General features: G+C 37.3%; 1 protein-coding gene across 4 annotated transcripts in view; it reads left to right on the forward strand.

The window, feature by feature from the left end:
• HMCN1 (hemicentin 1) overlaps positions 1 to 26,941 on the forward strand; it is a 495,740-nt gene extending 468,799 nt beyond the window's left edge. For 3 of the 4 annotated variants that reach the window (XM_053909192.1, XM_019426820.2, XM_019426843.2), the window contains 10 exons: positions 2,060 to 2,122; positions 3,157 to 3,276; positions 4,443 to 4,577; positions 7,053 to 7,166; positions 7,671 to 7,796; positions 10,883 to 11,011; positions 12,880 to 13,230; positions 17,072 to 17,191; positions 23,629 to 23,755; positions 25,502 to 26,941. In XM_053909192.1, the coding sequence (XP_053765167.1) occupies positions 2,060 to 2,122; positions 3,157 to 3,276; positions 4,443 to 4,577; positions 7,053 to 7,166; positions 7,671 to 7,796; positions 10,883 to 11,011; positions 12,880 to 13,230; positions 17,072 to 17,191; positions 23,629 to 23,755; positions 25,502 to 25,868 (1,652 nt within the window). In that variant the 3' untranslated portion in view covers positions 25,869 to 26,941. The remainder of the gene's footprint in view (positions 1 to 2,059; positions 2,123 to 3,156; positions 3,277 to 4,442; positions 4,578 to 7,052; positions 7,167 to 7,670; positions 7,797 to 10,882; positions 11,012 to 12,879; positions 13,231 to 17,071; positions 17,192 to 23,628; positions 23,756 to 25,501) is intronic. The other variant, XM_019426835.2, reaches the window with a different exon arrangement.
• Positions 26,942 to 27,200: the final 259 nt, after the last annotated feature.

The following is a 27,200-nucleotide window of genomic DNA, read 5'->3' on the forward strand; positions in this document are numbered from 1 at the left end:
TGGGTAGAGCATGCGACTCTTGATCTCAGGGTCGTGAGTTCAAGCCCCATGTGGGCATAGAGCTGGCTTAAAAAAATAAATAAAAATAGCAGCGCCTGGGTGGCTCAGTCAGTTAAGTGTCCAACTCTTGGTTTTGGCTCAGGTCGTGATCTCACAGTTTCGTGAGTTTGAGCCCCATGCCAGGTTCTACACTGGCAGCATGGAGCCTGCTTGGGATTCTCTCTTCCTCTCTCTCTGCCCCTTCCCCACTTGTGCTGTCTCTGTCTCTCTCAAAAAAAAAAATGATAAACCTTTAAAAAATTTTTAAAAATTAAAATTAAAAAAAATTAAAAGCATTGTTAAAAAATCAATTAAAAGAAAGCAACACCCCAACAAAAAATACATAAAAGCTATGAACAGCAAATTCACAAAGGAAGAAATAATAATGACAAAATGAATGTGAAAAACTGTCTAACCTCACTAATAAGCAAAGAAATATAACCTAAAACAATGAGGTACCATTTTCCAATTATCATTGTCAGAGATTTAAAAATATGATAACCACTCAGTATCAGAGAGGTATGGGGAAATGAACACCCTTGTACATACTGCCATCAGTGGTTGTTAATTCATGTGATGTTTCTGGAAAGCAGTATGTATCAGTAACCTTTCAAACATTCAGATCTTTGTAGTTATCTCATTCTGGGGGTCTGCCCTAAGAAAATCACAGAAATGGCCAATAATAAATATCCTGGAAGCAAGAGGTAAATATGTAAATGATGGCACAGCTATATGATAAACTCTCAGTCATTAAAATAATTTTAAAGGAATATTAGCTCATTTATTCAAAATACTTGTTCAGTGCTTTCTGTGTACCACCTACTGTTTTGGGGATTGACAATAAAACAAAGAAGAGTATGCATGGCCTAATAATAATTGAAAAGCAGCATACAATATGATCTAAACCTGGGTTGCCCACACCACAGTGATTATAAGGAAACTTTTATACTGATTGAAAACAGAGATTCCTAGGCTGACTGGGATAGGACCAAGGATCTATATTTTTAATAAGCTCTATTTTATGATCAATAAACTTTGACAATTATTAATCTCTAGAGTGCAAGATCCTGACTTTTTGAAGTGTATACTTGTAGAAGAAAAAACATCAAAATGTTGGCAGCAGTTTGTTTCAAGTGACAAATTTACAGGGAAATCTATACTTTTCAAAGTTTCTGTAATTATTATACATTGCAATAACACAAATATTTTGTATTGCCCCCCACTCTGTCTAAAGGAAATCTTAACTAATATAATTCAAAACAGCATACTTTATAACATAAAGAATAAAAAAAAGGAATACTTTGGTAACTCGAAAGGTGTTTTAAGTTTCTTTATGTCAATAATGTTTGAAAAATATTTGCTAAATTGCTTAAACCAGTGAAGGCAGAGTTACTTTCTAAGGAAAGATTCCCTAACTAGCTTATTTGTTCTTGTTACTATGTTTGTTTCTATCATAATATGCCTGTCTCCCCTTGCTTTGACTGCATGGGAAACAATTGGTCACGCATAGGGGACTCTGACCCAGATGCTTTACACTGCAAATGAAAGAGATCTACAAAAGGAGAGGAGTTCTTCATTGGAGTTTCTGGTTGTCACTAGCATAAGTTATTTTTAAGTGGCTTGAAAATAGTGTTCCTGCTTCTAGAACAGGCAGCATAAGTAAAGGCTAGAAGAATAAATAGGACTTTGTCTATGGTTATACCTTATGTACACATTGATTCTGGATCCTTTTGCATGAGCACAGAATGGTTTGGCTTCATTTTCTTTTGATTAATGTAAATAAATTTAAACAGAAAATCTATTTCCAATGGATGCTTGCCAATCATCTCTGGACTGTGATTCATTTAGTTCTCAGTTGGGAACAGGAAAAGTCTTCCATTCCTGCTTGTTTTCACCTATTGCATTTGTTGCACAATGTGTTCCATCTTTGGCATATCTTCCCAGGGAAGATTGTACCGGAAAGAAACAAGGTACTGACATTCTAACAAGCCAATTAATTTTCCTTTTCTCTCTGTGATAGGAGATCGCAGTAATCAGTGCCCATCTGGGTTTGCCTTAGACTCAGTTGGACCCTTTTGTGCTGGTAAGAACAGGAATAATGAATTTTTGTTTTTATAAAAAATATTAGTAATGGAATCTGTTTAATGGACATTTATTGCCATTTTGCTAGATATGTAATTTTCACAACAGTCTTACAAGTGTTCCATTTTACAAGTGAGGAAATCGAGATGGAAAGAAGTGGGGGTGCCTAAGACCACTCAGCTATCAAGTGTCAGAGCTAGATTGGAATTTAAGGCAGCTGCAAAGCCTGTACTCTTTCAATCTGACCACAATCAAGTGTGTCAGGGATCGTGATCAAGTACAGAGATGAAGTGAGCATGGGAACAAAACACTGGACTCTTGTCATTTGATGGCCATGGATGTGAAACATAATAATAATCCAACTCTAAGCCACCTAACCCTAGAATTGCTCAGAGGATAAGGGCAGGACTGTGGGCCGAGGACTAATGACTAAGCCAGCCCCATATCATCCAAGTGCCAGTACAAGAGAGCCACAGATAACTAAATAGCTAAGGAAACAGCTGGAGGAGCTCAAGTTTGCATACACAGTGCCTTTCTTTCACTGGTAGGCAATTTAATGTAGTATCGTGGTAGATAAGTGGTCTTTAGAAACTATACTGTCCAGGTTCAAATTTCAGCTCTGCCAATAATGACCTGTGTGACCTTGGGCAATTTATTTAACCTCTTTGTTCCTCAATTTTATCCTGCAAAATGAGGATAGTAATAAAAGCATGTCTCCTAGGCATGTTGTGAGGAATGCGTTAAGGTAGGTAAAAAAGCATTTAGATCCCAGGATATGGTCATTATATCTTAGCTATCATCCCTGTTGTTTTAGAATTAATCTAAACATCTTCACTATCAAAGATTATCTGGGGACCCAAAATTAATTTATTTCGTGCTTCTATTCTACGGCACCTAGAGCATTTTCTGTTAGGTTTGATTCAACTCACTGTGCTCTGTAAGCAACTATTTTACAAACTACCTTCATGGACTTTACTAACTTCTAGTAAGTAGGGGGTTTACAGACCAATCGGGCCTTTCTGTTCCTTGTTTCAGATGAAGATGAATGTGCGGCCGGGAACCCCTGCTCCCATATCTGCCACAACACCATGGGAACCTATCATTGCTCCTGCTCAAAAGGCCTCACCATAGCTGCCGACGGAAGGACTTGTCAAGGTATTCAAAAAGCTAAGTCTAATAGATACAGCCAAGCAATGGTCACAGAGAGCTCTGACCTAGGAAAAGTGTGGTAGGCCAGTGTTCTTTCCTACTCTTTCCTCCTCCATGTTGGCAATAAACACAGAAGATCTTCTCTCAGGTTGAGAGAGGAACAGACAGAATACTCCTCACACACTGCCTTCATGTGGGGCACTGTACAAGCAGGGAAGCCGGTAGTGACTCACTTAATCCCCACAACACCTTGTGGAGATACTCATTTTACAATGACGAAACTAAGAAATAAGGAAGTTACATAAGGAATTTAAGCAAATTGCACAATCCTAGTAGCACGTTAAGAACGTTGAAAAAAAAAAACTTTGTTTTTCAGTATTGTTGACACACAATGTTACATTATCTACAGGTATATAACTTAGCGATTTGACAAATTTATACACTGTGCTTTGTTCACCACAAGTACAGCTAGCATATGTCCCAGTGCATCACTATTACAATATCATCGATTGTGTTTCTCATGCTGTGCCTTTTAGTCCCATGACTTATCCCGTAACTGAAAGCCTGTGTCTCCCACTCCCTTCACCCATTTTGCCCATCCCCTCACCCCAGAAAATACTTTTCTATCAGACTCTAAATATACTTCAAAGTTAGAATTGTATAAGAAGCTTATTTATAAATAAAATGTTAAATGATGAAAAGAGAAAAGGATTACTCCCTTTGTGTCCAAGGAGATGCCCTTCTAAATGCCAAAGAGACAGAGAGAAAGGGTGCAGGATGGGATAAAAATAACTTTTATGGAAACGTCCGGTGTGGATTGAGTACCTATATACATTATTTCCTTTAATTTTCAAAGCAACACTGAGAGACAGATATTATCCTCATTTTATAAATGAGAAAACTGAAATGTCAGAAAGGAGAAGTAATGTTTTTAAAGCCACCTAATTTGTCAGTGGTCTAATAGATGGGTTAGTCTGCACAGATATCACACTAAACTCCTATGAACTCATCATTAATTTAATCCACCTGAAAGGACTCAACCAAGTTATTCAGCATTCTTGCTCTTGTACATTTTCAAGTATCATTTATGGCTTTTCTTAACCCCATTTTATATAGGCTTTTGGGTTGGTTTTCTTCAACTCATCTTAGTTGAATGACTCACTTCATTGCAGATATCGATGAGTGTGCTTTAGGTGGACATGCCTGCCATGCTGGTCAGGACTGTGACAATACCATTGGATCCTATCGCTGTGTGGTCCGTTGTGGAATTGGCTTTCGAAGAACTTCTGATGGGCTGAGTTGCCAAGGTATAACAATGGAATCCCTTGCTTTATCTTCATTATACTAAGAATTAAGACTCTCTGCCTTTTGAATCATTTAAAGGATACTCTGCTTTATAGATTGTGCTTCTTGATAAGATTTTAGATGTAATATTCCATGGCTATTTTAAATATTTGTAGCACAATAGTTTTAAATAATAACATTTGCCTATTATATTTGAGAGAAGAGATTATATAGCATGATCTAAGAGGCTCTATTTCATAAGACCCCACCACATAAGACTATCAGATATTTATTGCAGGATGTTTTTAATAGACTTTATTTTTTAGAGAAGTTTTAGATTTACAGAAAAATGGAGTGTAAGGTAGATTTCGCATATACTCCCCACCCCAACTCATGCATAGCACCCCCCACTATCAACATCCTGCCCTAGAGTAGCAAAATTTTTACCAAGGATGAACCCACATCAACACATCATTATGACCCAAAGTTCTTTATTTACATTAGATTTCACTCTTGGTGTTGTATACTCTATGAATTTTGACAAATAATAACATGTATCCTATCTCATAGTATCATAAGGAATAGTTTGTCTGCCCTAAAAATCCTCAATGCTTTGCCTATTCATCCCTCACTTCCCCCCAAGCCTCTGGCAAGCCACTGATCTTTTTATTATCTCCACAGTATTATGTTTTCCAGAATATCATATGGTTGGAATCACATAGCATATAGCCTTTCCAAATTAACCTTTTTCACTTAATAATATGCATTTTAGTTTTCTTTATGTCTTTTCATGAGTTGATAGTTCTTTTCTTTTTAGTGTTGAATAATATTCCATTTTATTAATGTACTATAGTTTATTTATCCATTCAGCTACTGAAGGACATCCTGGTGCTTCCAAGATTTAACAATTATGAATAAAGCTGCTGTCAGGGTCTTTTCATAGAGACAGAAATAGCGGATACAAAACTGAATGCCTAACAATACTACAAAAGTGATTGAATTATGGTATGTCCATACCAGGAACCATTGTACGGCCATTATAGAGTGGAATGCAGTTCAACTATTAGGCTTAGAGGAATTTTCATGAGGTATTGTCGAGTGAAAACACCAAGATGTAGAAAACTACACATAACTTGTGTAGAAACAAAGCAATAACCAAAGATAAAGGAAATGGATTTTTTATATTTTTAGATAGAGATATGCATTTGTATGTACAAGAGACATGTTATTATTTATACTAGATTGTTAATGCAGGTTGACTTTGGTAGGCAAGGAAGGTAAAAAAGGATAAAGGAAGCCAAGCAGAAAAAAGAAGAAAAAAACTACACTAAGAAAGCATTTTTAAAGTATATGATCACTTTGTGTGTTTATAGTAACATGCAGATTTTGAAAGATTAAAAGAGCTCATACACCTGAAACTAATATTACACAATATGTTAAGTAACTAAAACTTAAAAACTTTAAGAAGAAATTTCAAAATAAAAAATATAAATAAAAGAGTTCAAATGGAAGACAAGTACACAATAAAACATAGGCAATCTTGAGTTTGGGAATGTAAGGTGGGGATATGAAAAGCCTAAGTATGGTGATTGTTCCTTTGAAGGGTTTGGAATAGAACAACAGAGAAGTAGAAAGAAATTGAGATGCGGACAGACCTGAGAGAGGGATTATGGTAGGAGAGACTGGGTTATGTCCATAGGGGTATGGGAAAGATGACAGTAAGGAGGAAGAACTTTAAAAATGCACACAAGGAGGGAATGATGGATGGACCACAATCCTTATCTTGGTGAGGACGGAGGAGATGGCCTCAGAGCTCGAACACTCAAGCAGAGAAACTTTTCTTACATGGGAGAAGAGGTCTCTTTTCCTCTGGGACTAGAAGGAAGGAGAGGGGAGAAGGTACATAAAAGTGGCAAATGCACACAAATTTGGGGGATTTGTGCCTGCACATTTTTTTTTTTTTATTCTACTATGCCCCAGATGGCATTTGGGAAGATTAATTTGGTGATGACTGTGGACACTGACAAATGCCAAAGTTGCTGCTTTTAGTGGTAAAGACCTGCATCAGGCTGACAGCAGCAAAACTGGGGAAGGAAAGTCAATTGCAAAAGATACTGCAGAAGACTTTGACTTTTCCACCACCACCCCCCCCCCATCTTCAGTGTTCTAGTCTGTCAGCAACATTCCTAGAAACAGAAATGGGAGCCATCTGGTAAAATAAAGTAAGGAAGTGTTGCATCCACATAGTTTGGAGTCACTAGCAAATGTCTACCTTTGAGGAGTATTGAGAGATATGTTCTCCAGCAGTTAATCCCGTCAATTATCTATCTAGCAGATCATATGAGAGCAATTGTATTAGATTTGAGAGCAATTGTATTGGATTCGTTTCAGGGAAGATCTTAAACATGATAATGATATCATTAAAATGTTTAACATTTGAAATAAATTAACCCAAGTTTCCTAATAGCATATAATGAAAGTTTTGTTTTATTTAACAGATATTAATGAATGTCAAGAATCCAGCCCCTGTCACCACCGCTGTTTCAATGCCATTGGAAGTTTTCACTGTGGATGTGAACCTGGGTATCAGCTCAAAGGCAGAAAATGTATAGGTAAGAAAAGGGCTTTAAATTCAAAGCAATGACATCTTTGTAATTTCTAAAGATATTTGATCTAATCCCTTTGCTGTGTCCTGGGCTGAATTCATACGTAAGATACCTCCATCCATCAGGTACGCAACGCATGCATAATCAAAATGAAAGCAAATGCTATTTTTTACAGGTTTCATTTTCTAGCTACATAACCATTTTTTAACAGTTCCCTATTGTGTTTACTAATTTTTTTCACAGAAGCATAATATTTATGGTTACATACATAAAGATATTTATTTGTTTGTTTTTCTAAAAGGAGGAACTCGTTGGTATGGCTACTAGCTATGTGAATTAATTTTTTTTAATCATTCTGTTTTAAAATAGTGTTATTTACCTTCATGGATTTAAACACTTTAATCTTACACAGTGATTATGTAATCAACATCTTTCGCCTTAAAATCCAAAGGTATGATTTCTGTGGAAAAGGAATTTCTCAATCTTCATTACCTTTGTTCTTTTATCAAGATGTGAATGAATGCAGACAAAATGTATGCAGACCAGATCAACACTGCAAGAACACCCGTGGGGGCTATAAGTGCATTGATCTTTGTCCAAACGGAATGACCAAGGCAGAAAATGGAACCTGCATTGGTGAGTGTATGGCTGTTTCGATGACTGAGATATGTTTGCCACTGACCAGCCAAATAAGGCATCCGTTTTTTAACTAATGATTAAGTAGGGGTGCCTCGGTGGCTCAGTTGGTTAAGCGTCTGACTCTTGGTTTAGGCTCAGGCCATGATATGTCATGATCTCACAATTCGTGAGTTCAAGCCCCGCTTCAGGTTCTTTGCTGACAGAGTGGAGCCTGCTTGGGATCCTCTCTGTCCCTCTCTTGCTGCCCCTCCCTTGCTCATGCTCACTTTTTCTCACAGATTTTTTACTCTCAACTTCTAGTATGGTTGAGCTCTGGGGTCCCAGGCTCATAACTATACCAAGAAACAGAAGCTCCCCGTGGAGACTCATTACCATTTTGAGCTCCCATCAATTACACATTTGGCTTACACAGTTTAATAGCCACATAAATTCATATTATCTCACATGTCTACTATGAAATTTAGTATATATGTTTAGAATTTCACAGGTGGTTAAGAAAAGCTTATACAGATTTGTTAAAAGTTCAAAACATTTTATCTTAGAACTGAATATTCTTCAGTGTCAAGTCAATGACTAGACAATAAAATAAATTATGTTCTCTATTCTTTCTGCCTTAATTTGTAGAACTATAAGCAGCATCACTTACAAAAATGAAACATTGCGTTCCTGTTCTCATGTCCTTACAGTCTACTTAAATAGAGTGACCAATTCCACTTTCCTCACCAAAAGAAAAAAAAAAAATACTACAAGAGGGAATGAAATGCCATAAAAGAGGTACAAATAAAATTGTAGAAGAAGAGTTGGAAGAGTGATCATATCTGATATGAGATGTCATGGAAATGATCACATTTAAAGAGAGCCTTGAATGGAATGGTAATAGGTGGAGGTTGTGCAAAAAGGAAAGACAGTCCCTTATGAGGGAGAGAGAGCTGGACTTAAAGTAAACAGTTTAAAAATCATCCTTCCTTCCTATCTGACTTTGCACAAGTCTTAAGATTGCAAAGAAATTTGAGTGTAAGTTTCTCATTTTAAAAGTGAGACTTTAAAAAAATGTTCATGGCTCAGTCAGTTAAGCATCTGACTCTTGGTTTCAGCTCAGGTCATGATCTCACAGTTTCATGGGTTTGGGCCCCATGTCAGGCTCTGCGCTGACAGTGTAGAGCCTGCTTGGGATTCTCTCTCTCCCCCTCTCTCTCTCAAAATAAATAAATAAAACTTTAAAAAAATAAAATAAAATAAAAGTTCAGGGGCACCTGGTCGGCTTAGTTGACTAAGCGTCCAACTCTTGATTTCAACTCAGGTCATGATCTAATAGTCCTGAGCCCACATGGGGGCTCCACACTGGGCATGGAGCCTGCTTAAGATTCTCTCTCCCTTGCCTTCTGCCCCTCCCCCTCCCTTGCCTTCTGCCCCTTTTTTCTCTCTCTCGCAAAAAAAAAAGACTTTAAAAGACTTGTTAAGGGGCACCCAGATATCTCAGTCAGTTAAGCATCCGACTTTGGTTCCAGGTCATTATCTCATGGTTTGTGAGGTCAAGCCCCACATCTGGTTCTCTACTGTCAGTGCAGAACCCTCTTCGAATCCCCTGTCCCTCTCTCTCTCTCTCTCTGCCCCTCACCCGCTCACACTTGATCTCTCTCTCTCTCTCAAAAATAAATAAACATTTAAAAATAAAATAAATAAAAAGAATTGTTAAAAAAGTTTTCACTCTGAAATATTTATTTAAAAAGTTACAATATATCCTGATTTTTCTCAAAATGACAGTGAGAGGAGGGTATAGATATAAATGAGGGAATACTGACCACTTGTTACTTGTTGAGGTACATGGGGGCTTAGTATACTTAAAAAAAAACTGGGGGTGGGGGTGGGCTATCAGATTTCAAACTTTCCAGCAGTATGGCTATAGGTAAATATTTTTTAACTCCTAAGAATAGTAGCCAACTCAGAGCATCATGTGCAGTTATGTGTGATTATAAGTATTTTTAAGAGTATTGACTCTTGGGGTGCCTGGGTGGCTCAGTCGGTTATGTGTCCAACTTCAGCTCAGGTCATGATCTCACAGTTTGTGGGTTCGAGCCCCTCATCAGGCTCTGTGCTGACAGCTCAGAGCCTGGAGCCTGCTTTGGATTCTGTGTCTCCCTCTCTCTCTGCCCCTCCCCAACTCACACTCTGTTTCTCTCTCAAAAATAAATAAACATTTCAAAAATTAATAAAAAAAGACTATTGACTCTAATTATGTATAAGAGTAATCGGAGATGAGCTGAGCCAAAAGATCAGAAGATTATTTAAGAACCTACAGCAAAGGGGTGCCTAGGTGGCTCAGTCAATAAGCATCTGGCTCTTGATTTCAGCTCAGGTCATGATCTCATGGTTTCATGGGTTTGAGCCCCTTGTCAGGCTCTGCACTGGCAGTGCGGAGCCTGCTTGGGATTCTCTGTCTCCCCCTATCTCTGCCCCTCCCTGACTCACACTGTCTCTGTCTCTCTCAAAATAAATTAATAAACTTAAAAAAAACAAAGCTACAGCAAAAATATAGCTAAGTGGAAATGGAAATGGAGATTTAAGGGGTTGACTGAAGGAAGTAGAATTACCCAATCTTGGAAACTGAGGGAGTTAGTTATAGATTAGTCTGGTTGACTGAGGAAAGAAGAATGCTGTTATAAAGAAGAGAGGGATGATAAGACACTGAGGACGTGTGGAGTTTGAAGTACTGGTAAAGGATGGACATGGAGAGGACCAGCCAGCAGCTAGAAACGTGGGTCTGTAGATAAGAAACAACATAGTACTATTGCTGTAAGTCTACATCCATGAGCTTACTAGAGTCACTAGTATCAATAAGACAGTCAAAGGTGGAGAACATAGAGAGAAAAGGGATAAAAAGCTGAAAGTAAAATTCTTGCCATAGTAGGGAGCAAGAGAAGGAAAAGGAACAACAAGGGGCAGAGTAGAACTTGAATCCCGGTCTCAGCTACATGGTGAGAAATGCAACCTTTGATAGTTCTAAAGAATGTTCATTTCAAATATAATGACGTTAGGTTTTGAAAGAGGATATGTTATTACTTTTTATTGTCTTGTGTCTGTAGATATTGATGAATGTAAAGATGGGACCCATCAGTGCAGATATAACCAGATATGTGAGAATACAAGAGGCAGCTATCGCTGTGTGTGTCCCAGAGGTTTCCGGTCTCAAGGAGTTGGGAGACCCTGTATGGGTAAGTTAACAGGAACTCTTACTGAGTAATAAAGCTGCTAACAGAATCACTTAGCCTTACCGACTGGATCAGGATCACTCTCTACCCTCAAAAGCTTTCTTGGGACAATTAGAAAATTTGTAAGTTGGTTTAAGTAATTAAAAACATTTTTAATTACTTCTTAAAGATTCCATTTTGAATGCAATTTACACTGACATTTAAAGTGATAATAATGGCCATTTACAGAGTGCTTACTATATGCTACACATATCAGAGTGAGGTTCCTTTGTAGTTACTGCGGCAACTTCACCATGAAGATTGTCTCATTGGTTATCTCTATATACATTTTTTGCACAGATACGTTCTATTTGAATATGAAGCGTACTTGAATGCAATATGAAGGTTTAGGCATGAGGAATTAAGATGTGAATATGCAATTTAAGTGAGTTGATAACTATTACTTTACCAGATATTTAGTGCCTACTATGTGCCCCTATGCTAAGAATCTCACTCAGTTCTCCCAGTGGCCTGTTTCCATCTTAGTTATGATTGAATATAAATAAGGCAGGTAACAGACAATAGAAGATATCTGTAAGAAGGTAACCATATGATTCTTTTTAATTAATGTACTTATAATCAAGAAACTGACCTATGAAATTATGTTCCTCTTGGAATGTTTAAGTGCAAAAAAATTGTGTGGGCTTTAACTACTGGCTTCCGGTGTGCCATACTACACTTTTAAAATTGGTTGCCTTGGTTGTCTACGTAACAATTATTTATAGCAAATTCTCCCATAAAGACTTTGTCCTGTCTTTATGCAGTCACTAGCATAGTACTTTGCACAGAGCAAATGTTGAAAGTAATACAATTACTAGAAACGTTTTTAAAATAAATGCTTGTTAATAGCAGAAGTACATAACATATCATTTTAGTCTTCTGTTTAGATATTGTAATTTAACATCTTGGATAGTCATAACAGTGACCTAGCAGAATGAAATATGTTTATTTGTTCATTAATTTGATCTGAAGTCGAATGTCAGGCATTGGATTGGGGAATAAACCAATGAAGAAGGTAGGGCCATTCCCTTAAAGAGTTTAAAAATGGTAATTTTAACTTTTGCCTACTAAAATAATTTTTAAAGTAAAATATACTACTTTTATTCTGCTTATTCGTGTTACTTTCTTTCATGCCACTGTGGTAATGAATTAAAGAAGTTGGTTTTGTTCTCTGGTTTTCATTTGCTTTTCCAATTTACAGGAAAGTTGGGAGGGTTTACTATGTGTTGACCCAAGAATAGGAAGAAAAATAACTTTTTAAAAATTTTTTATGGACTTTGTGAATTTATATCTTATTAAGAAATAATTCTGTCTTAATCTCCTTTTTAAATTTTTATTAAAAAAATGTGCTTGGCTTGATTATTAAATAATAATTATTGATTCAAAAGAAACAAAAGAAAAATGTTAGTAGTTATATCAATACTACCACATCTGAAACTTGTAATTGTATGAAAGATTAAAGAATGTTACAACAAAATGCAAACTAGAAATGTGATTGAGTCCTTTCCTCCACCAACAGAATTAAGATCTGCGTTAACTTTGAACTCTAGTTTTTCTGGAAAGACCACATTTTCCCATATGATCCTTTAGGTTTCTACTGTATATGTGAAGCAATCTTTAGGAAGAGGCTTAGAACCTTTCTGTATATTCCTAAATAAATGATTAACGCTTTCTCTAAAGTTCTCAACAATTGAGAAATTACTATATTTGTAGCTTTGGAGGGTAACGTAATGTCTTCAGTTTGTTTCAGAGACTGATTCTTTATTCCTGTGTTGTGTATGTATATGTGTTTTTTTTTTTTCTCTTTTTTATGTATCATGGCACACGAGCAGACATTAATGAATGTGAACAAGTGCCTAAGCCTTGTGCATATCAGTGCTCCAACACCCCCGGCAGCTTCAAGTGTATCTGTCCACCAGGTCAACATTTATTAGGGGACGGGAAATCTTGCGCCGGATTGGAGAGGCTGCCTAACTATGGCACCCAATACAATAGCTATAACCTTGCACGGTTCTCCCCTGTGAGAAACAACTATCAACCTCAACAGCATTACAGACAGTACTCACATCTCTACAGCTCCTACTCGGAGTATAGAAACAGCAGAACATCTCTCTCCAGGACTAGAAGGACTATTAGGAAAACTTGTCCTGAAGGCTCTGAGGCGAGCCGTGACACATGTGTAGGTAAATGTCAGCCATATTGCATTTCCTTTCTGTGGGCTCACGTATGGACCAGAGTCTAAGCATATGCACAGCACCTGTGGTATTTTGGGTGCAGTGAACTACATCTGATCTCAAATCTGGGATGACTCAAAGTTCCAACTATTACAACTATTACAAAATTTATTCAAGTAAATGATGCATTTACATGTGTGCATTCTGATAATTGTTTTATATTGGCAGTTTCTCTCTTTTGATCAACTCCTGAAAGTGTTGCTAAATTTAACGCTGTGTAGAAATAAATTTCAGTGACACCTAGAATATATTTTTTAAAAGAGAATATGCATATTGCCACATAATATAATACCATCAGTTTATGGCTATATCTGGTTGATGCCAAAGCAGTGGGTTAAAAGTGAAACTTTCAGCTACTCAGTCAACTGCTCGTTCTATGTGACAACCAACACTGTGTTGACTGTTGTCCCACACCCACCCCCATCCACCCCCGTGGAATTTCTCAGTTTGATTATTTTGTATACATGGAAGTCACTGAAAAGATAATGTGAGCCAGGACAAAACTACGTTGCTTTCATTGCTCTAAAATATGTGCTTTCAATATCTTTATCTAAACTCGCAAGTCTACAGTTTAATTTGTTTGCAAAAGTAAAGTGTAATTTCCAACTCAAGAATTGAGACTTTGTTTTCAGTTAATTTGCAAACATTACCATCTGTCATTCATTTAATTCAATTATCTGTGAGTGTCCACAGTTTGCATGCCATTGAACTATGTGCCAAGAGAAATTAGCAAACACAAATTAGCCCCACTATTTGTTAGATGACAAAAGAAAGCTAGGAAGAAAGGGAGGAGGGCGGTAAGAAAGAAATTTTGTTTCAATTTAAAGACCCCACAGGCCAACTTCATTTTCTTGCACATTTCTTAGTATTCTACACTTCACTTATTCTCTCCTAAATATACTTTCTGTTACACAGTTCTTAAAACATTAAAAAATTGACTTCAATTTTTGCCATTTCTTTTTCTACTCTCCAAGCTCTGTTCCTACATCATTGTCTTCTCAGATGTGCTTTCTCAGTCACTCTTCTGTGGACCCACCTGGACCCTATGACCCTCTTGGATACTTAAACTTTAAACTTTTCTCTTTAAGTCCGGTTCTCTCCAGAACTTTTGTCTAGATGTCCTGATGTATCTGAAAGTTAATACGATGCACATGGAATCTTCTCCCTATGATCAGTGTCCTAGAAAAAAGTAAAACTAAGGGCAGTGCTAGTGTCTTTTATTCCTTGAACTTCAACCATTAATGCATTCATTACCAATTCTCAACATTTAGTTTATATGCTCAAACACTACATAATTACTGACCTGTGGACTCCACAATCCTTGCAAGGATATCAAATACCACTCTCAACTTGCTCCAAACCATTCTGAGTATTGGTAGTGTTTCATGCCCACAATTTTGACTTGACTCTTTGTTGGTGAGAACTTTTCACCATTTTTTTTTTTTGATTGACAGAATTAAAATTTGACATGTTGTCTTTCAAAGTTTCTTCCAAATAGTCATTCCCACTAAAGGGTTTCATCTCCAATTGTCATCCCACTCTCTGACTTCACCTTAGAGAAGCTCTTCTTCTCTTCTACCTTTACCTTCCTGTCCAACACCCTTGTTTATGGTGTGCCACATGAATTAAACTACACCCCCCACACCATACTCCGTCTAGTTGATTTCTTTTAAGTCATCTGAAGGTCCCAGTCATTTTAAGAAAGCATCTCTGATTACATCCTCCATTTCTTCATCATTATCTAAGCCCTACAGTTTCATAGTAGAGTCTCATGAATGTTTTCTTTCTTTTTCTTTTTTTAAATGTTTTTATTTATTTTTGAGACAGAGACAGAGCATGAGCAGGGGAGGTGCAGAGAGAGAAGGAGACACAGAATCCAAAGCAGGCTCCAGGCTCTGAGCTGGCAGCACAGAGCCCGACATGGGGCTCAACTCACGGACTGTGAGATCATGACCTGAGCTGAAGTCAGACGCTTAACCGACTGAGCCACCCAGGCGCCCCTCATAAATGTTTTCTGTGTCTTTGTGTTTATATTACACTAATATTATATTTGTAAGAATTATCTTCCCCAAACCATTGGCTGTTTGAGGCAGCTACTATTTCAGAGAACCATTCATGGAGAATTTGAAGTAAACTTCCAAAACTCATCAATTACTGGATGTTTGAGTTTTGTTTTGGGGCAGTTAATAGACATTTAGAACTATTTCTTAAAATATGATGAGTATTTTATAGTGTTCATACTAATAAAGAAATTTACACTAAGATTGCAGACAGCTTTGGAATTACGTTACGAGCAAGTTGCAATTAACACCAAATGCCTTTAATTAACCATCTGGGATATGTCTATCTTACAAAAGATTCAAATTAACACTATGCAATCTTGTTTGACTTGGGCTAAAAGTTAGCTTTTTGAGGGAATGATTCCAAAGCTTAACAGGAGAAATGAACACTGCGCTGCCTCTGAATGCAGAAATTACACTTGGGGCCACTTTAAAATTCATACTCTGGCAAGAGCGATATTGACTTCTTGGATTTCCTCATCGTTTACATTTCTGTGATTATTTTAGGTTGAAGCAGATTATAAAGGGAAAAAGTAAAAATAACTCACACAAGTTGTGGAATAAATGCTTTGGTTAACTAAAATGGGGCAAAACCATTAACAACTATTTGATGAGTGTTTATCGTTAACAGATTTTGAATCATTGCAGTTACATTCTGAGCATATGCGAAACATGTCTAACCCTTTGCTCTGTGTCACCTCCCAGTTTTCATCTCCTCTTCACTTCCACCCGACAGCACTCCTGCTGCCATTTCACATCATGTTCTCTCTTCATTCTTCCACTGGTTGGTGCAACTATGAACAAATTCTAACATTAAGCAAAACACAGTTGTGATAAGGAATCTGAGGCCTCCCAAATCACATCTCCTATCCTGAAACCAAATAGCAATTAATTTTTATCACCCGTTCTCACTCTCCTTTTTATTGCTGCTTTCTTGGCTTTGTTTAATACTAGCAGATAAATAGTCGTTTACTATAAAATGCTTTCCCTTTATTGTGGTATATGAACCTTCCAACAAATCTGCATCAGTGATTACTTTTGACAAAAGAATTGACTGAAGTTTTGAGGAGTAAAGTGGGCTCAAGGTGTCATAGCAACTATAGATATGTAGTTGCCATTAGTACTTTATAATTGCATGAAGTGTGATGAATATGCTTATCACAAAATTAAAAACACTTCTACTTGCTATCTCTGTATGGGAAAGTGACGCACGGATGTAGGGGGCAGGTGTGAGGAGAGACAGGAGACTAAAGTTTAAATAAAAACGAACATTCCTTGTTCTAGTTAACACCAATAGAAAATTCACCTTTTAAGTAAACCCTAGTATAAAGGGTATAAAGGGTATACTTTATGTACTTTATAAGAGTATAAAGGGTATAAAGACCTAGTATAAAGTCAAGACTTTAGTACTTTGGTGGTTTAGGATCTTGTACAGATCTGTTTCATCTGCCATTCCTAATACAGAAATATAGAAATTGGCCAGTTTGGAGCTTCGGCTCATATATACTTACACACAGAAGAGATGTTCATATTTTATGAAATAGTACAATTGATATTGGACTCCATTAAAAACAGATCCTGATATAAAACAGCTCTGAGCATGTTAAATCCCATGAGTTGTAAAAAATAGAAGTTTTTCTATTGTATATCCACAACTTGTGTATAATTGGTTCTGTCAAGTTTCTGCCTTTGTTTTGCATGGTTGTACACCCTGCTTTCTTTCTGCGTAGATATTGATGAATGTGAAAACCGAGACACTTGCCAGCACGAATGTAAAAATACCTTTGGAAGCTATCAGTGTATCTGTCCACCTGGCTATCAGCTTACGCTCAATGGAAAGACCTGTCAAGGTAAGAAAAAGTTGGGATGTTCATTGCTGCGACTTGACTTAGAGCCAGTGTAGGAGAGTGTGAGAAAATAATGTTTTCTTTCTTTTTTTTTTAAATCATTATTCTCCTACTTGCTTCCTCTTCCTTCTCATTCCCCTTGGTCATATTTATTTTTAAACATCGCCTTTGCAAGTAGGAGAACCAGTAAGAGAGCAAGTAGGCAAAGGAAAATTGTTGAGAATCAGTACTGGTTCAGTCTTATAGAAGGAGCAAGAATGCCTAAACCAGTTCATGTTATATATTTTTAAAAATAAGTGGAAATAAACCTCTTCAAATGTCTTTTCAAAGTTCAGCCAAGATGGAAGAGGAAATAGGAAGAGACCTTGGTAAATCTTACTCCAGTATTAGGCACTATTTTATTTTTTGTCTTGGCAAACAGTGGGTGGTCAACTAAGCAATCTATTCTTTGAGTCTACAAATGATGTGGCACAATCATGAACTGGCAGTGCAGAATGCAAAAGGTGCATCTGCAAATGAATAAAATAATCTCTTCCCTTTAATATCTTAGTCCAATGGAAACAGACATGTTAATAAAAACATAATATACAGGGCTATAGGTACTATAACGGAGTTTGGGACAATGTGTAGTGATGGTAGAAAGGGAAAAAAAACTATCAATCTCAATATTACCCTCTTTACACAAAAATATGTAAAGCATTTTGCTTTAATGAGATATATTATGTTGCAATGCAAACTTAGATCAAAAAGAAATAAGAACCTACGTCAAGAGACCCCCTCAATTTTGTGGACAAAATCAGAAGTAGTATATAGGTCTTAACAAGCCTCTGAATTATATTAATTTCTGTTATATACAAACTGTATCCTTTGCTAAAGTACAACAAATAATATCTCCAAAGGAGTGCTTATCAGTACCAGTCAAATTTAGATTACATTTTCCCTCTGTGTGAGATTCACAAGACTTGCTAGGATTTCAAGTCACGGAAAGTGTGTTCCAGGAAACAAGAGCTGGATGTATGATGGGGCCACCTCAGTTCCATAAGCTCTAACCCCTCCCTCACCCATTCACCCATTCCCTCCCTGATATCCCCCACTGGATCATGTAGACTGGAAAAGGAAAGTGAACACCGTAATAACCTTCGCTCCCAGCCATCTGTCACAAACATTTATTTAAAACCCTATGCAGAACTTTCTACTGAGGTTTGAAGTACGAGAATAATATATTACATTATAGTCATGTTTTTCCAAAGCAAGTATTAACTCATTTTAATCAACAGTACAGATATGTCAAGGGCAATAATTTGTACCCATTCCACAGATAATAAATTCTCAGAGTGATTACATGAGCATTAATATCCTAGAATAATCAAGAACAAGGGTAGGACTTGATCACAGATCTCATAATGTCTAGAATGGGCCTTTGTCTCTCCTATGATGCTTTGAATACCAGGGTCATTGTACTGTAGCATCAGGGTAAGGTGAGAGCATTTACAACTGTCCTTGTTTTATAACCCTCCCCAGGTTGTCACCCCAAGAACCCTCTGAAGAAGTGGCAATGCCCAACATTAACACTGCACTTCCTGTGAGTGTGCCAGGCACCAAGGAAGGAAGCAGAGTAGATACGAAAGCATTTGGAATAACCAACCAAATTACAAAACCTGTTAGCCAGATTTTTAAGTGCTATATTGTATCATATTCTCATGAGAGAATTTTTCTTTTTTTCTAAATTATGGCAGTTTGTTCTTTAAATGCCCTCACCACTCATTCAGTTCAAAACATTTTTCAACTTTCAGTTGTGCTTCAGAGAGTGGAAAATAATGGGAACAAATCAGAAACAGGTGTCACTTGAAATGTTTGTGATTTAAATGGGTTACATATTTTTGTGGTTTTAAAAAAGACTTGAGAGAAAACAATTACATCTTTTAAAGCAGTCTTTAATCTGAAGAATAACTTAGAGTCTTGTTATAGCTTTAGAAAGTGTTTCAGGCATTTGTGAGAGAAAAAAGGTTGATAGTCACATGTGCATTCTTGAAGCTTTATACATTAGTGATAAAACTGTGAGTGATAAAAAGGAAATTAAAGTGAATCTGACATTACACAAGGACAGAGACGCTAGTCAAAAGTGGAAGTCACCAGACTACAAAATGAAAAACAAAAAACATGACTGATAATGATTTGCCCAAGAAGCGGAGAGGAGAAACTAAAAGATCTTTCTGCTAATTTTAAGCCCCACTAATCTAATTTTAAACGTTTAGAAACACTTTATTGGCATTGTGTTTGAAATTAGTGTTCTAATTTATCCAAGTTTTTTAAAAATTTTTTTTAATGTTTATTTATTTTTGAGAGAGAGACAGAGTGTGAGTGAGGGAGGAGCAGAGAGAGAGGGAGACCCAGAATCTGAAGCAGGCTCCAGGCCCTGAGCTGTCAGCAGAGAGCCCGATGCGGGGCTTGAACTCATGACCCCGCGAGATCATGACCTGAGCTGAAGTCAGACGCTTACTGAATGAGCCACCCAGGCGCCCCTAATTTATCCAAGTTTTTAAAAAGGAATCCGTAATATTATCAAGAATCTAAATTATTCTTTCTATAAGACAAATGTTTCAAGTATGTTTATCTTAAATTATTGTTTGATGTATCCAGAAGCACTTGGTTAAATGCATTCATATGTCCTAAAGCTATTAATATTAAAGTTTTTCAGTTCATCCTGTATTCTTTTCTTGCAGAATATTTATGTTATAAAATCCCTATCCTTTCATTTCTATCATAGTAATTTTCTTGTAATATTTAATAAAAACCAGACATCATCACATTGTCAGCTAACAGAAGACAGCACGATTTCTCCATCTTTTCTGGCTTCTCTTTTTAAGACCAGGCAGTAGAATAAATGAACAGAGCAAGCAGAGTGAATGCCTGTAGGGTGTTTAAGCCTGAGGAGATGGTTGTAGACAAAAGACAAAGAAGAGCCACCTGCCCAGAAGCCAAAATACTAAAGAAAGCTTGTCAATGGGAAGTGTGCACTCTGGAGCTAAGGGTGAACACTTTGAATATTAGATTTTGTTTATTTTTATAAACTCACATTCAGCCATTGGAAATCTGTGATAAGATAACTGCTCTTATTATGCATACAGACATGTAACCAGATTCTGGACTCCAGGCTGCCATTTCCATGGGCCCCTGTAGCCCACTGGCCTCCATATGTCTGCAAGAATTCACCATAAAAATTAGAGCTAAAATTAAATTTGGTGGTTGAGTGTGAAGTGAATGTTTTTTGTGAGAAAAAAGAAGATAAGGCTAATTGAATTTCTTTCACATTTTCCTAAAGGGCCTTTTACTTCATTCTTAGATAATCTCATTTTGCCAAGGAGATAACACCCTTCTGATAGATAAAATCATAATTAGAAATTGGTTCAGAGACAACAGGCAAGATTTCAGTGTAATAAAAATTTGTTTCATTCTGCCTTCTATTCCTGTAGGAAAACTAGTCCTAGAAAGCACATTATGTTTAATATCAGCACATCTAAGTAACTACAAAGTCAAGTAAGTGATTTACTCCATATCACTATAGCTCAACATCTTTTTACTTTGTGAAAACTATTAGCAAGTTTAAAGGAAATAATTATACTGTCATTTCCTATAAAACAGAATATACTTGAAACCAAATCTAAAGTGCTCATTTTTGAGACAGAAATACAAATAGTAAATAATTCAGAAATAAAATTTAACATTTATTGTCCATGGTTAAAATACTATCTCTTGGGGCGCCTGGGTGGCTGAGTCGGTTAAGCGTCCGACTTCGGCTCAGGTCACAATCTCGCGGTATGTGGGTTCGAGCCCCATGTCGGGCTCTGTGCTGACTGCTCAGAGCCCGGAGCCTGTTTCAGATTCTGTGTCTCCCTCTCTCTCTGACCCTCCCCCATTCATGCTCTGTCTCTCTCTGTCTCAAAAATAAATAAACGTTAAAAAAAAAAAAAAATTTTTTTTTTTAAATAATAAAATACTATCTCTTGGAATTTCTTCTCTCCTTTCTCTTTTTTTATAGCAGTATTTCAAGTTATTTGAGGGTTCACAAAAGAACTTACAACTTTAAGCCAAGTCCCACATACATACCATTATGCAGATACCAAGTCACTTACTACCATGAAATGATATAATAGTTTCACATGCACATTGGTGTTGGCACCAATTCCATGATAGAAGTGGTTTTAACCTTTAGGTCCTACCTCTGCAGAGAACTGATTTGGTTCCAATTAATTGTAATTGTTTCCTCTGTACATCAAGATCTAGGTTTATTCAAATACTAAAGAAGGAGGCGTGTTCCAGGTGCCTATATACAGCCAATTGACTTAAGACTTTATCTAAAATAAGTAGTCTTCAAATTTTTTGCTTGCCTGCTGCAAAAAGAAATTTGAAAACCTTATACGTGTGTCATTTATAATTTTTAAAACTGACCTCCAAAGTTTCATATCATATTTAAATTGTTATAAAGGGTGTGAATTCTGGCTTTGTTGTTTGATGTACATGTGCCTTAAATATATTTTCCTCAGTACTTTGGAGCTGTTGATTTAACCCAGTTAATGGGGAATGACCACTATATAATTTAGAAGTCTATAGTCATTGTTAAACCAACCAACTTGACTGTCAGAAAAAATCTAAGGTCATTTTTGCTGTTCAAGTAAAAGTGTTAAGTAGGTGTTCCCATGACAACCAGCTCACTTCTGAAATCTGACTTAAAATAGAGAGCTAAGACCATTGGTTTATAGTAATGGTGAAATAAGGCCTGCCACCATCAATATGAATAACCAGTTTTTCTCACCCTGAATATGTGCTTTGAATCATCTTACACTTGGGTATCATAAAAAGACTAAGGATTAGTGAAAACCTTTCTTTTGTAAAGCAGAAGAAGGATATTAAATGGGAATGGGGACAGGAGAACTCCAGGCCACAGGAAGTTCTTGGGCAGAGTGCTTTTAGGAAAGAGAACATAAGGGAAATGTGTTTCTGGATGGAAACTGATTCCCCGAAGTATTTGCCTGCTGTCCCGCTGCTGAAGAGCTTCCGCCCACCACCAGGGGAATGCAGGTACCACAGCTGGAGACGAGTGCCCTAAAATATGTTTCTTGAGGACCTCAAAATCCCTAAAAAACTTTGTAGAACTCTATGGACGCTCCTTCCAGAAAATCCATCAATCTCAATGTTGCACTCACTGTCTGTCTGACTCTGTCCATCTGTCTGTTTCTCTCTCACACAGATACACACACTCACACAGGCACACACAAAAAGATTTTCATTCATAAATCCCCTGATGCTTGAATATGGACCCTAAGTTAAAAATCATGGCTCAAAAACATTTATTTTCAGAAAGCTCAAAAAAGGTTTCCTTTAGCTCCATCTTGATTTTTTTTTTTTTTTTTAATTTTTTAATGTTTAGTTTTGAGAGAGAGAGAAAGAAAGACAGAGCATGAGCAGGGGAGAGCAGACAGAGAGGGAAACAGAATCTGAAGCAGGCTGGAGGCTCTGAGTGGCCTGCATGGAGCCTGACGTGGGGCTCAAACTCACAAACCATGAGATCATGACCTGAGCCAAAGTCGGATGCTTAACCAACTAAGCCACCCAGGCACCCCTTGATCTCTCTTAATTATAGTGATTTAAGGGTTTTTATTTACCAACTTGGTATAGAAAGCAACAAAATAAACGGCATTTCGTTTGCATGTTTTCCCATTACCCTAGGGAGAGCTATTAACCATAGAGAGTGCACCCCACCCCCATAACACCTGAGGATGGATTCTCCACAGTTCAGATTTGATTAAACTTGGATTATGGTTCTTGGGTCATTCATTTGATCCTGGTTTTGGTTTTTTTTCTAAATTCTCTCTCTCTCCACAAGATCTGACTAACCTGTACAATCTCCCCTGAATTTATCTCTTGACTACTTTAATGTCCACTACCCTACCTCCCACTCGACATTTTGAACTTCTAAAACAAAATACCAGGAAGGATCACTCACATTATAAAGAGATTCTTCACTTCACAGGAAGGTTCACAAGTGTCCTTTAAATTTTTAGCTTGTTTTTCATGAATTTAAAGTATTAGTTGCTTTAAAAAACTCAAATGCAGTCTGTTTCCCAAATGATAGCTTAATAGCGTCCCTTCTACTTTTATAGCTTTTATTTTTCAATGGCCTTTCACATATGTTACAAAAAATATGTATGTCCCCAAAGCAGTATGGGTAATAGCACAGCCAATATCAGGATTCCCCACTTTATGGTTGAAAAAGCCTAGGTATTCCCCACTATGTGGTTGAAAAAACTTAGGGATGAATTCATTCATGGGGAGAAGGAGGTTAGCCCTCACCATTTCGGTCACAGAGCCACAACCCCTGCTCTGATGGCCAGCTCTGACCCAAGTTGCTGATGCTGTGTGTTCCTTGTGATGTTTGCTAGATGTTGATGAGTGTCTGGAGCAGAGTGTGCGCTGTGGGCCAAATCGCATGTGCTTCAACATGAGAGGAAGCTACCAGTGCATCGATACCCCCTGTCCACCCAACTACCAACGGGATCCTGTTTCAGGGTACGTCTTGCCTCCTCTTCACAGAAATACTTTTCTTTGAAGTTTGTTTACTTACTTTGAGAGAGAGAACACAAGCCGGGGAGGAACAGAGAGAGAGGGAGAGAGAGAGAATCTCAAGCAGGCTCTGCACGGTCAGCGCAGAGCCCAAAGCGGGGCTCGAACTCACGAACCGTGAGATCATGACCTGAGCCGAAATCAAGAGTCGGACGCTCAACTGACTGATCCACCCAGGCTCCCCAGTCCCAGGAATACTTTTGAAAAGCTTTCTCTCCTCAACCAACAAGCCCTGTCTGTAGGCATATGTAATTCACACCAAGTCAATAAACCCAAGGGTATATGGAGTTACAGTGAATGGGTATGAAATGAGCTCATCCTGCAGCAGCCACTGTAGCCTAAACTATCACTTTTGTCTGCCAAGGTTTTCCCGGACTGTCTCCACAGTATGTAATCCGCCATGCCACATCTAGAATTCTGCCTCAGCAGTGAGAGTTTTATGGGGTGATAGAACCTGACTTTGAAATTTTCTAGTTTCCGTTCGTGTTGCCTCAGGGTTTTAAGGGCTCTCAGCACTTAAAGCATTCCAAGAAGTACCTTGGCTGTAATTATGTTGACTCACTGTGACTCCATGAGAGAATGCTGATGAGCAAGGATGAGTCAATAGTCTGCCCATTCATATATCATCTTGCTTACATTTCCTGCTGTCTGAAACAGTATCTTTTCTGAGTTCCAAAAAAACTACTCTTCTGTTTTCTCCCACCTTTTACAGAAATGTCATACTCTGTTCAGGTACCAAGTCAATGGGGTGCTTGAAAACAGAGATAGTGGTAGTCATGAATAAGACCCATTAAGAAGGCGGTTCTGAAACCAAATGCTGGTTGGAGCTCACACTTTGTTTTTCCTCTCAACAGTGACTACCAAGTTACTGTAACAGGACCAAGTGTGGACTGCCCACAATCCACTGAAAACCTATTCATAATTGTTGGGGGGGGGGGGGGCGGTGAGGAATAGGAAAGTGAGGGAGAAAATTAAAAATATTGACTTGGGAAACATCTAAAAATACTATGACTGAAGAATCCATATCTTCAGAAAATAGTCCTTTGTGCATTGTTTTTAAATTTTACTCTCCATTACCAGTGATTTCTGGCAGACAACTTAAAAGTCATGATGCCTCAAAAACAGCCAGTGTGGGCTCTGAAAAAAGAAAACATAGTATTTGTAATCTAAAATAATGTGGAAAACAAATACAAAAGGAAGCGCTTCCCCCCCCAACCACGAATCTTAGTTGACCTTTCATTATTTTTAGAAAAATAAACCAAATATTACTATATTCTATTTCAGCTTTCAGTCTTGGGATAGATGTTACAATTTAAAAATAGCTTGTGTTCCTTTCATTAAAAAGTACTTGTTTCCAGTATATGTACATAAGATGCTTCTATTTCCAAAATTGACTTTCCATTTTAAAGACACTGTTGTGGTACTCATACTTACTTCAGTGGTTCAAAAACTTCTGATTTTAATGAAACTGAGAGATAGATATTTGACTCTAGACCAGCATGCTCTCACAGACATCTGGCATCTGGTTTGAGTTAGTGACCGAGAACGTGGGGTGGCCTATTGCTCTTGCAGTCAGACTGTCTACTCCCTTTAATGCCTAAAAGTTGTCATGGATCCTGGTCAGCTGCCTCATGCCCTCTCCTGCTTCCAAGCCAGATAACTATATGCATTTCATGCATTTGTCGTCCTTAGGTTCTGCCTCAAGAACTGTCCACCCAATGATTTGGAATGTGCCTTGAGCCCATATGCCTTGGAATACAAACTTGTCTCACTCCCATTTGGAATAGCTGCCAATCAAGATTTAATCCGGCTGGTTGCATACACGCAGGATGGAGTGATGCATCCCAGGACAACTTTCCTCATGGTAGATGTGGAACAGACTGTTCCTTTTGCCTTAAGGGACGAAAACCTGAAAGGAGTGGTGTATACAACACGACCTTTGCGAGAACCAGAGACCTACCGCATGAGGGTTCGAGCCTCATCCTACAGTGCCAATGGGACCATTGAATATCAGACCACATTCATAGTATATATAGCTGTGTCTGCCTATCCATACTAAGAAGTCCTCCAGAGCCTAATCCAATATTTAAACTGCATTAATCTTGGGTATCAAGTCCCCTTCCAGATTACCATCTCCTGAACAGTTGCAATCTTGGCAACTTGAAAATGGTGCTATGCTGTTTTGTGTGCCTTCCTTGGTGCCGCTGAGGTATTTTCATGAACCCACCATGGTCATTTCTTTTGGTAAAGTCTAGAAAAGTCCCTTATTATTTTCTTTATTTATTACACTGGAACAGTTACTTTCCAAAGATTATTCTGAACATCTTAGAAGGACATATCAGTGATGTTTTATTGTAGTATAAGAGCTAAGATAGTTTTCCTTAAAAAAAAAAAAAATGAAAACAAAAATAACTCATTCAAAGCCAATGGATTTTTGAGCATTTTAGAATAATAAAACTGGCTGCTATGTGTTTGATCAAAGCTTATTAAGTAACTTATGAAGATGCTTTTTTTAAGTATTCATACTTTATAATGGGATTTATACACCTATTTACACTTTAAGGGAAAAAGAAGCACCACTCATTTGAGAAATATAGTACAGCTTCTAGAATGTTTTTTTGATACCAAATGGTGTTCACGTAGATTGAACATCCAAAAGAAGGATATTATTTTCAGTGGTTTTGTGAAATGAGATGGACCACTTATGATAATAGAAAAAATATTATTTTGTCCTCAGATGATTGTTCATGGCATGGATCTTTGCCCTAGCCTTTTGATATAACCTTCCTTTCAGTTAGCTCTATAGCTTTTACATTCCAGTATTTTATTTTCCTGTCAATTGGAAACAATTTTTACAAATACCAATGGGACAGTTTCCTTTGTTTTTCTTGAAAATCTTGTATGTTCAAATTAGCATAAATGTTGAACGTCAATACACTGTACATGGTGGTAACAGACTCTGGAAGCAATTCTCAAGATGTATTCTATTTTTATGAAATGTATATATATATTACCTTGGTGTATTTTCTATATAATATCTTGATGGACTCTTTTATAAAATTATTTTATAAAGCAAAAAACAATGTTACAGTAAAACCAGCCTAAATAAAATTTTCACATCCCTTTTCTTAACCTTTTTGAAAACTTAGTTTCCTTACAGCTATATAAGCTGTTAAAGTTTATAGTCACATATGCACACACCTCTGTGTGTGTGTCAGACATAGCCAGACTGAAACAGACTTTAAATGGATTCTCTGAATTGGATATGCATTAACTTTAATTCTGTGATATCACCAGACTTAATGGTATTAATAACCCATCTCAAGTGGTAAAGTGGACTCTGGTTGTTAATGGGATATGGTGCCAAAATTGTGCGTAACTTATCGCCAAT

The sequence above is a fragment of the Panthera pardus genome, unplaced genomic scaffold (genome assembly GCF_024362965.1).
Source record: "Panthera pardus isolate Hobbes unplaced genomic scaffold, ASM2436296v1 HiC_scaffold_21, whole genome shotgun sequence".
Taxonomy (NCBI): domain Eukaryota; kingdom Metazoa; phylum Chordata; class Mammalia; order Carnivora; family Felidae; genus Panthera; species Panthera pardus.